The sequence below is a fragment of the Polyodon spathula genome, chromosome 4 (assembly GCF_017654505.1).
Source record: "Polyodon spathula isolate WHYD16114869_AA chromosome 4, ASM1765450v1, whole genome shotgun sequence".
NCBI lineage: Eukaryota > Metazoa > Chordata > Actinopteri > Acipenseriformes > Polyodontidae > Polyodon > Polyodon spathula.
The window spans coordinates 70,584,299-70,596,619 of record NC_054537.1 but is presented as its reverse complement, the minus strand read 5'-3'; the positions used below and the strand labels follow the sequence as shown (position 1 = coordinate 70,596,619).

The window sequence follows — 12,321 nt, the reverse complement described above, 5'->3', positions numbered from 1 at the left end:
TTTATTAAAACAAAAGGATATCACTAGTACGAATCTCTTCCTCCTCTTCTATTGATGTCACACTTTCCATGTCTTCCCAAAACAGATATATTTTCTTTGTATATTAGACAAGGGCAACAATGGGACGGGGTGGGTATTTTCATGCTAAATGTAAATGCTTGGTACAAAGGACACTCCCACTTACACTCCCCCCCCGGAAAGGTAACTGATGCTTTGTTATAGACACGCTGGTGTGGCACCATGTGGCAGGCTGGTGAGTGGATAGAGGCCCAGAGACAGTCTGTAGTTCAAAAAAATAACTATTTTATTATAAATAAACACAAAAATGAAAGGGCACAAGGGCCAAAATAAAGGGATTTAAACACAAATAAAGCAAGACAAAAAGCAAAAACAACAATTTCCAGGCTGGGCAATGCCTTCACTGGATTCAAACTTTTTCAAACATACAAACAAACCACCAACCTGCTTCCTCAGCTCCCTCTCCCTAAATGAGAAGCAGAGGCCTCCTTTTATGTCAGGTGGCTGGGCACTGATTGATCGTTAAACTAATCATCTAATCAACCCCAGCCACCTGAACACAATGAACCCAGGCAGGTAGGGGAATTTAACCTCATCCCTGCCAATTTCTAAAGGGCAGAGCTGTGCTCTGCCACACACCATCTAGGCATAATGAATGGGTTAACTGTGCGTTTGCTTTAACTTTGAAACTTTTTACTCCTACACACTCACCAGCTGTATGTCAGCTCATCGACCCGAGTGCCTTCTGGCAATACGTTCTGGCAAAGTTGAGCTATGAAAAGTATTATATTTAAAGTCTTAAACAGACTGTATACAATCTACGTTAATAAACTATGTGTATGTAATTTGTACACCAAAGTGATTTTCAACATTACTCTTTTCCATTTGAAGTAGTTTCCATGTTTTTATCCATTTCAAATACCTACAACTTGATATTTATGTACTGGACTTTCTTTCAAGCTAAGTGGTTCAAGTAAATGCCAATACATTATTCACTGTTTTGTATTTGTTTTAAATCGAGCAACAGTTAACAGAATTTAAAAAAATATTAAAATGAAAGAAAAAATATAATTTACTGCAGAAATTGATTTGATGTTTAGAAAATGCAACAAATGAACTTCTGAAAACCGTAAAATTTTAAAATGTATTATTTATTTATTTTATTTATGCATTTGTTCTCAGACTCAGTAGTGAATGAGAAATGGCAACATGGGAAAATATGTATACTCAATCTTGGAAGACTAAATATAAAAATGCAAGGACTGGTTGGTTCCATGAATATTTTTAAAACTTAATGTGTCAGGTTTTTTTGGATAAAAATGCAAAAGGGGAAAAATGGAATAAATCAAAAAATAGAAAAAAATAATACAGCTTATGGCTTACCTTTTCTGTATTCAAATTTACTATCAATTAATACTGCTTCTTATCTTTAATTAAAAATTGCTTCACATTGTTCTCTTCTGTCTCACTTGGTATTATGGTATCTATACAAATGTGACATTGTTTGTTTTTGTGCATAAAATATAATTTCTCCGTTTCATTGGTTTCTGGTTCTGTCTCTTTCACCACTTTTTCTGTGTGTAATTACCGCAAAACCAAAACAGAGTTTGCTTAAATATGTGGACTTTAATTTCAAATTGACTGTGTGCTAACACAAGTTTGCGGTTTTAAAATTCTAATATAAATACATTATTTTGCAATTACTTTTCATACTGTAATAAAAAAAAAGCATGTTCTAGAAAGTTCTAGAAATGCGTTCGAGTTCATCTGTGCCCTTGCCCTACAATAACCCCGTATCTTATATAACTTGTTTTTGTCACGTTTATATAGCTTGCTTTTGTTAGAATGTTCTTGGGAAAGGAATGGTTTATTCAGAGGGCCGAGCCTCGAGGGAGTGATCTGGCCAATTACTCTCTCGCATGCAAAAGCCTAACCTGGTAAGTTATAAAGGACGGGGTTCTCCCCTGCTCTGATGAGAGTCAGCCGTGAGGATTAGCGCGCAGTCCTGCTCGGTAATTTCTTGGAGACAGCTGCTTTTTCTTATCAGGGTCGAAGGGCTCTCCCGATCCGCTTGGAAGGGTAAGAATTAGTTCAGTTGCGTCTCATGGATTGTATTGATCTGTGATTAATATAATCTTTGTATGTAACCTTGTTGGGTTGTGTCCCGTTAGGGATATCGTTATTCTCAGTATAGCATCTGTGTATGTAACTGCGTGTGTGTGAAATAATAAAAAGGACCTTTTAAAATTACTCTGTGAAGTAATTGTCTTATTTACTTCCACATCAACTTCCTTTTAAATTTAAAGTAATTAAATTTCACACAACATAGACGCAAGTAACTTTTACTTGCTCTTTAAAATCAATGCCTAAAATAATAACAGTTACACTTATTTTGAATTTTGGGGCCCTATTAAGGCATACATTTAGGCCCAGAATATGCAGGATTTAGACCCCTGCAAAACCCTATAATTTGTTTTCGGTGGGGGCGTTGCCCCCTGCACCCACGCTGGGGGAGAACCCCCATACCCGCTGCCTTCCACTTGGGAGTTCTAGCCACCTACTTTAAATGAAAAGACTGTACTGCATCACCATGGTCTGAACGCAACCTACCAAGTTTTATCAAATATTCTGGTAACCACCCCTTCACCACCCACCCCTTTGTAGTTGTTAGTTGGTAATGGACAACTACAAAGATATGAACTAAGAGGATTACATTTGGCACGGTTGAGGTATACAGCAATATAACAAATAAAATGCACATCTGTTGTATAGTACCCTATCCAAAACACCCAAAAAATGAATTTGTAAAAGGGTGCAGTTCAAACATTAGAGTACTACTTAAAAACTAAAAGTTCAAGCGTGTTTAATGTTAGAATTATACATAAAATGCTGTCATTAAAAGGCAATGGACAGACCCCGCCCCCCCCCTCCATCAGCACATGCAAACACAAACATATCGCTATCAGCAAGCAACATTCCCTATACCATTGCCTTCAAGGCAAACGCTTGCCAAGAAAGATAAATGGAACCAGATTGAAAGTGACAGATTTGAGACAAAAATCACATTGCCAGAGGCAATGTTCTCTTAGTTTAATTAGTCATTTAATGATCAGTAAAATACAAGTGAAAAGGCTGCCATTAACAACCTATATTTTTACACTCAGTAGCTTTAGCTGTAAGAGTTAATTCCCTTGTTCTTCCCTACTGTACATTATACCCAATAGTTTTAAGATGACATTAAACTACTACATTTCAAGTATCACTTTTTTTGGTTAGTTATTCTTATAAATTGGGGGCCATTATTCTGAGAAAGAAGAGTAAGAAACACACCACACACACAAAACATCCGATATACTGTATGTTTTATCGCAGCCAGGAGCTCTTACTTGATTGAGTTTCTGAAGTGGTCTTCAGCTGGGTTTTTCACGGTGCAACTGTTAAGCAGCCACAGATCAGCTTCAGATGGATTCTCTGGAGAATGAGAAAAGACAGAAGTGATGCATTAGAAAATCAGAGCTCACATCGGGAGCTTCTGGCTCATTCCACACATTATAAATATTGCATTTCATTCCTTACAACAATTAACTGAGCCAAGCCTCTCTTCCCCCTCCCTCAACATCATCTCTTTTAGGAAAGATACACTTTAAGGCATCGTATGACCTCCAGGGGATTCCAGCAACATAGCTGTTCAGCTTCTAGGGGTATGCCACACATTGTCAATATTCAATGGCAAGCATTTAGGGTAATGTTGTCCCATCTTACATAGGATGCTGAACTAGATATTTCCCTTACTATCCCTTTCCAAGCACACAAACATTTATGTCCAGCAGTGGCACGCTATAATATAGCATCTCAAAATTGGGCAACCCCAGTGCTTATGCGATATTCCGCTTTAGCTTAAACTCACAGTAGCTTACAAGAAAATGGTTATATTGATAAGATAAGATCACATTAAAAAAGGCTATTCATTAAGGTCAGATAATATTCCATATGGGACATTTTGTATGAATAACAAAATATCCCATCTGGAGCTGAATCAGGGTTTGGAAAAAAAAGTCTGATGAGCCAATAATGGGCTAGTAGGAGCACCTTGGCCCAATCCTGCCTTATTTTCTACATCCACAGCAGGAGCAGAGCAAGCGGTAGGAAGGCATATAACAGTTGCCTTGGCCACTGGTGTGCCAAGACATCTATCGCCAGTGGGTCCCAACCTCCTATTATGAAGAACCAAAGTAGACAGTGGGTTGATAGATCCCTTTGCCTCCCATCAATCTCGGTTTTCCCAAATCTCTTCCAAATGAGGCTCACCACCTCAGGGTGAAGCCTACACTCTGAGGCGCTGGGGGCTCTCCTGGAAAGGAGGTCGCCCTGGTGGTTGATGCAAGTCACCACTGTTATGTTGTCTCTACCGACAAGCCCGTCTCCCTCAAACTTCCTGCAAAAAACTCTGCAACACCAAGTAAACTGCATGCAGCTCTAAAACATTGATGTGGAGACTACAAAGTCACTTATTGAATATCCTTCCACCTCTGCCTAACCTTAGAAAAAATAGTCCCTTAAAACATTCTAAAAAATGCATTAAATTAAAAAATAATTCCAGATGTTGAATTGAACATTGCCATTGAAAGTGCAGTTTTGATTTGTTACACCTTGCAATTTTTAGTTTATTCCTTACATTTTAAAGTAAAATATTACTGCCCATTTTCATTATGACACAGCACAAATGAGTCTGCCTTTAAATCACACAGCACAAATAAGACTGCCTTTAAATCACGTAGACCCTTCCTCACAATACCTGCAATAGTATCAGGGTCGAGTGCGTTTTTTTTTGTTTTTTTTTTTATATATGTATATATCATCCTTTGTTATCAGGGGTAGTAACAGGAGGTATCCATACGAGATTTGTGCTACAGCTTCACAGCGGCTAAAGACGTTATCTGAATACCAGTTACTTATCAAACTGACTACAATTTACAGCTTGGTAATGTGGAGAACTACTGGGCCAGTGTTCAGAAACCATTTAAAACAATACAGGGCACAGCAGAAGACATGATACCATCGTACCTGGACACATTTAAAAGGTATGGCAGGAACTGTCGAGATGAATTTATAAATGTTCAGCATCAGATCACACAGCTGCGAAGGGGGAGGGTCCAGTGGCAGCAGGCAGGCCGACCGAAGAAGCAGAAGTAACAAAACATCTTTTAACCCCAAAGTCTCGTTTAAGAGGGACCAAAATCTTTTGTGAAAAGCTGAAAGTTTGAGATATTTTTAAAATCTATCACCTGATTGCAATGTAAAATGTACTATTTTAATAGAAACGCATCATTCATTACACCATTTATTCTTCTATTTCTGCATTTGTGTTATTTGCCAAGTTTGTCTCCAGACAGAACGTGTTTTACGAAATAAGCCTTTGTGTTTCTCTCAAAATGTTATTATTCAGTGCAGTGCTTGCGTCCTTCACCGCAAAAGTAAAGTGATCAATTCTCTTTATATAGCTAGAAAAAAAAATAATTGTCACCACAGATCCTTGATTTAATTAAGAAAAGGACATGGATTAACAATGCTAGTTACAGTTTTAAAGGGAGGTAGAGGGAACAGAAATAAACTATGAAAAGTAGCAAGCCAATAACAAGAACATTTAAAACAAGACATTTAAGAACTATGAAACAACAATAATAAAATTTGTTTTGTAATCCATCGTAATAGGAAGGGTTTTATCCAAATCGACTTATATTTGTACCAAATTATACAACTGGGTATTTTTTTACATTGTGAGCAATCTGATTCTGTGTAGGCGGCCTTGCTCAGGTGCTACAGCAGAGCACCCGGGGTTCAATGTACCGTAGTCTGTGTGTTTTTTTTTTGTTTTTTTAGTTTTTTTTTTTAAACAACATTTTAAATCACATATAATAAAAAAAGATTACTTCAGATCAAATGTCCATTACACTCATCACTTTCATTAACTTCTGAAGACGTACAGTCCGTGAAATCACAGCTTCTCGACAATGTATTTTCAAGAATATTCACCATCTTTTCCATCACTAATTTCACTCCATGACGTCACAAGTCAGATTTCACCATCTGTTCCTTGTTGGAAAGAGACCTACTGTAATGGAGTTTGTAACCCAGAAAGGAGTCATTCAAAATCCAATATTTCTAAATCAGAATAGGAAGAACATTTTCTAGTGTTTTTTATAGAACAAAAAAAATGCGTTTGGGTTCCTCTTTAAATTGAAATGTGAAAAGTGTACATCTGCATTAGTAGTATGAACAGACTGCTATGCTTAGTCTTTTCATTTCAAGTAGGAGGCTAGAAATCCCAAGTAGAAGGCAGCGGGTATGGTGGTCCTCCCCCAGCGCTGGTGCAGGTGACAACACTACCCACCGAGAACAAATTTCAGGGTTTGCAGGGGTCAGTATATTCTGGGCCTAAATATGTGCCTTAATGGGGACCCAAAATAAGTGTATAATGTTGTTCATTTGTTTTATGATTTTAGACGTTGAGATTTAAAAAAGCAAGTAAAAGTTACTTATGTGTCCATGAAAAGCCAATTACAAAATGATGTATTTTATATTAGAATTTTAAAACTACAAACTTGTCTTACCACACAATAAATTCGCAAAGCAAGTAAAGTCCACGTATTTAAGCAAACTGTTTGGTTTTGCAACAATTACACACACACAAAAAGTGGTGAAAGAAACCAATGAAACTGAAAAATTAGATTTCAGGCACAAAAACAATGTCACATTTATATAATACCAATTGCGACAGAAGAGAAAATGTGAAGCCATTTCCAAATTAAACGATAAGAATCTGTATTGGTAGAACATTTGTATACAGAAAAGGTAAGCTGTACAGCTGTATTTTTTTTCTATTATTTCATTAAAAAAAAAAAAAAAACACATTATATTTAGTGTTAAAATACCCCCTCACCCCCATTGTTGCTCTTGTCTAATATACAAAGAAAATATGTCTGTTTTGGGAAGACGTGGAAAGTGTGATATCAACAGAAGAGGCAAAAGAAGAGATCTGTACTGTACATTCCATTTGACGAACTTCTTAAAGGGAATTTTAGATGGTCTTCTAAACTTAAGTACCATGCCTATTTAAACACAGATAATCACAGTATGTGTATGCGTATTTGTACGTGTGTGTGTGTGTGTACTTTATCTGCACTTTGTGTGTAAAAATCAATAATATTAGTTGACCGTAGTGTTACTGCAACTATGCAGCTAACAATCCAACTGATGCATCTTGTATGACTGTTATGGGTGTAATGATGCACCAATTTTGCAATGCTGTACATGTTGTAGGGCTGCAACAAAGGGTACATTTTGTGGTACTCATTTGCATAATTTACTGGTCTCATAATTTATATTTGATTGAAAATCCATATAAATGGAATAAAACGTTCCCATGCAGTTTAAAAATATTATATAGAACCATAATAATCATCATTATAATTTAAATAAAAATTCACATGTAACTGATGCTGCTTGTGATATATACAGTAAGCTTGCATTGCAGCAGCACCAACTGCAGCAGACCTGGGCAAAACAAAGCTTTATTTAACAGTCAATAGTCCAAACAGGTTATCAGTCACATTTTACTACTATAAAAATATTAATAATAATAATATGAACTTACATTTGTCAAGAAATTGCAGAGATTAGATATACTTCCATTATGCGAGTCGCTTGCACAGTTTACATTCAACATTTTTTTTTGGTCTGGACATTTAACAAAAAAATCTGATCGCAGAAAGATCTTTCAGGTTTTATTGAGACGGTCAGCACACCACAACACTGCAAGCTGCCCATTTATACACCTAAACCCCACGAAAAAAGTAACATTTAAACATAAAACAACATTCACAAGCACTTGCAAAAACACAGAACAGCGGCACAAAACCATAACACAAGTAGTCCAGATCGCTACAATGTCTACTTATGATACGACATGTAAAGACACACTGTGAATCATCATTACATCCCTAACTACTTTTCATCCATCTCAGTTTATTTAAGTAGTTCTAAATTGCAATGCCCACGAAAATTGTTCTTGGATGTAATGTTGATAACCAATTTGAAAATCACAAGCAGCCACACATGCTGTTAATTTATTTAACATGTAGATCTTTGTCATGTATGGCTGTGGTCTAACACTGTAAATCAGGCTTACGATAATGACCAAATGTATTATCTGTACACATACAACTGACTGTTTAAATCGCAAATTGTCCTTTTTTGTAGCTGATTTAAAGTGAAGGGACATCCAGCATGTGTTTGCTAATGGTCAGTTACTGTAGGTTTGATTTTTAAATTGTTTTTTGTACAATATGTACTGTACTTTACAAAACAATGGTAGGACTGTTAATTTGTAATTCTTCTGGTTTTGTGTTAAGTGTTGAATACAAACTTAACAGAATTATTTTTTTAGATTAATGTTCAAACCAGAAAAAAACCTGAAGAGATGAGTTTACTTGAGAGAATTAATCCTCCCACTTTATCTCAACTCAGGGGTCAGTGTGACCCTGTATTTGATATTCACCCCATAAGAACATAAAAAGCTGAGAACAACAAAAGGCCATTTGGCCCATCAAGGCTCGTCCCTTTTTGGCACACCATGTTTCTCTACTGGGACAGAACTAATAACTGTTGTATTGTTGCTTCAGAGTGTGTTACTTTATCTTAGAAAGGGTTTTTAATACTGCCATAAATGTAATTGTTATTTGTACTTTTTGTTTGCTATTATATACACACACACACACACACACACACTATACTTTTTTTTTTTTTTAAATCTTCAATAAAATGTTCTTGAACTTGGCGTGGAAAACCTGATGTCGGAATTGCTGATAATTTTGACTTTGTTCAAGGCGCTACCAGTTGTGGGAACCAGTCCTTGGAGATAAAGTTGTGCTGTAATTGGCTTTATTTGTTTTAACGTGCCAATCCTGAAGCCTTTTGAAAGCTTTCATCCAAAGTAGTATCTTTGTTGAGCCCACACAAAACCGCTTTGATGGGTCCTATCCAGGCTGGAAGGTGACAAAAGGCCAGATTAACAACCAGTTTCTTTTTTTAAATGATTTTGAGTCGGTTTACTCTCTTTAGTCAATCTTTAACCAGAGTTACACTATTTTTATAAATATGGACTGAGTTTCAGAATGGATTCTTGTGCACTGCGTCCTTGGAATGTGGCCCAGAGGAGAATACGAATTTAGTGCCACGCTGGAATTTTAATCTTTGTATATCAATGTTATTTCTATTTTTCCAATACTTGGATTATGCAGTTGATAGGTAAAAACAACGCATAATACAGGAAAAAAAAGTCGCTATAACAAATTGGATATTTTGGAGCCTTTTTGAAGTCCAATAATATTATTAATAATAACTTGCCATTGAACTTGGAGTATATCCCATATCCTGTCGTGCCTTATTGTTTACATAATATACACACCGGGTCTGGTGACAAATATTGTAAATAAACACATATTAAATAAATAAAAATGAATATATGCTACAATAATTAATACTTTATATATATATAAAGTGCAGATTACATAAATATACATAAAGCAAGGGGCAACATGACACAGTTACTCACACTTTTATTCTCTCTTTCATCTGGTAACTGTTTCTTTAATTTGGGGGTCGAAATGAATACTGTGGAAAAACTGGGGTCCAGATTCATACTGTCTTCCTCTTCGTGGGTCAAAGAAATAGCAGCGGATGCCAGTAAATCTAACTGAAATATAAGCAGGCATACCAACAGACAAGCCCTCACTGGTATCGAAATCAGACCCGCTCAGGCTCACACATTTATGATGAGATGGTATTGATTTTGCTACCATTGATTCCTTCTTTGGTCTAATTGCGGGATACGCATCGACTTTCAGTTGAGGCTGGATACCACAGGACCAAGCAATCGCTGTTTCGTAGCACTGCTACGTAAAATGGGCCGAGCACAAGTGCGACCATTTTGTCGGCTTCCTCCAGACGGCTCTCATTTTCTGGACAAATGCTGTCCAAACCCTGGCAACCTTTGGTCACTTGTGCAGTTTAAATCTGCCTTTGTTTGTGTTGCTACAAAATGCATGCAACACATCGACAGGGCATAATGATCAATTTATTTAGCTGTCTCTCACACACTCTGCACTGCGAAACCAATGGTAACAGTCAGAAGTAGGAAAATATGTTCACTATGACGTCATCGAAGCAATGGGAGTGTGAAAAATTTACTTTTAACCTAAAAATGAACCATTTCTTATTCCTAAATTTGAAAATTACTTATCAATTCTGTTTTTAGATGTATAAGAGTAATTTGGCATAAAATTAGGTATTTGGTGTTTGGGATCCCCTTTAAGCATGCCTCACAATCATTCATTGTACCATAGAACCATATTAAATGTGCATTAAACTAATGAGATACAAATCTGACAGAATTAAAAACATAGCAATGTAAGCAACAGTCAATCTACTTGTCACTTTTGATTTAACATATCTAAGAATTAAATACACTGTCCTCAATGTTTTTGAAGCAAAACATTAAATAGATCTGGTGTGATGATTTTGTTTTATGTCATTGATGAATACATGAAATGGGATAGGAAAAAAAAGTTATGTAATACTTGTTTACTTTTTTCTATAAAATGGACGCCATGAAGAAATATTAATATCCCCAATACCTAGCGGTTCCTGTCAGCTTTACTTTTCCTTTCATAAAACAGAATTCGAGGAGAGAATATTCAGTGGAAGCAAAGTCGTCTGTCACCATTTTCATGACAAGCTGTCAGGCAGACTACACAAGAACATTCAATTCTGCCATTACATTTTACCTGTTACTGTACTTGTTATTGGCATATGGACACTAAATAATTGTATACCCTGTCAGGAAAGCTTATGTTCATTTCTGTATACTCTCTCTCTGGTATTTCAAACTAATTTTAACTATTGCCAAAGGGTGATAATATAATATGTACTGTAACAGCAGCATTGCACTAAGCTGTTACATGGTTTATACAAAGAAAAATTTTAGTATCAATTTAAAAAAATGCTGTAAAATTAAAGCAGCATTTCCTCAATCAAACCACATATTTTACATCTTATTGGTATTTACTGAGCTTGTCTAAAAACTGCAATCCAGACTGACTGATTACCAAGCAATTACATTTTGCATTTACTGTACACAGTTTACTGTATGCAGTTCCCTGCATCTCTAGGACTTGCATCTATGATATTGTATACGGAAACAAGCTATGCAAAGCTATAGCACCACAGTTAGATTTTCTAAAGACTTAAAACATGTTGGTAGCCCTCAACACACCAGTGTACCTGCATTGGGGTCCACAATTCCACTCTGCCAGTCAGGCAAAAGATCTTGCTCTGGTTTTTAATATAGCATGTTTTAGATTCTTACATATTGCTGTGGCAGAAAACACTTGGGGGGGACGGGGGGAACGGGGGGGGCACTTTGCTTAATGAATACATGTATTGAATGCTTACTACGTAGTTTATCCCAATAATGCAGTTTATGCATTTTTGCAGAGTTCCCCTTCTGTTGGCTATAAACAAAGTAATTTAAGAAAAGACTGAATATATTTTACTATTTCTGTCCAGTTCGGCATGGACTTTGGTGTCTGACCAAATTTCTGTCAGGACTTCAGATTTTCAGAGAAAAACTGGGACTTTTTTCAATTCACCGACTCCGTAGCAACTCTGAACCGTTAAAATAACAGCATATAATAACAAGATAATAGTTTAAAAACTAAACCTCGGGTACATTTATTGCAGATCATATCTCCTCATTACTTTCACAAACAATATTCAATGCCATAACAAAAATCGCTTGAGTCATTATATCAGTTTCTTTACTGAACGCAGAGAGGTGCTTCTAGCTTGACTAGTTTGTTTCCCCATCAAGTATGATCCATGGAGGATATTCAGATGAAAATTTGTTGTGATTTGTTTCACAGACTTTGGTTGCTCGCCTATTGTGTAAGAGATTTGTGCAAATGACACACAGATGTTTAACACAGTTTTCCGTGAAAGCAAACTTTTTCTTCCATTCTAGCTTAAAGTCTCATACCTGAGTTTATTACTCGTGGATGGTTTACTCAATGTCACTGTCTCCACGAAACGAACACTTAATTAAAAATAACGAAATGACTTTCAAAACACACGTGGCTTTCACTCCAGGTAACAGAAGTACGCATGCGCGCGGGGTCGAAGGTCAGCAAGTGCTGAAAACACCCTTGAGCTGAACATGCAGGCTAAAAACAGGAGAGAGAATGGGAG

General features: G+C 36.4%; 1 protein-coding gene across 1 annotated transcript in view; it reads right to left on the bottom strand.

Annotated features, from left to right (window-relative positions):
- Positions 1 to 12,321, bottom strand: part of cdkal1 (CDK5 regulatory subunit associated protein 1-like 1) — a 410,621-nt gene that overhangs the window by 348,000 nt on the left and 50,300 nt on the right. Inside the window, exon 4 of the mRNA XM_041248498.1 lies at positions 3,405 to 3,489. Within this exon, the coding sequence (XP_041104432.1) occupies positions 3,405 to 3,489 (85 nt within the window). The remainder of the gene's footprint in view (positions 1 to 3,404; positions 3,490 to 12,321) is intronic.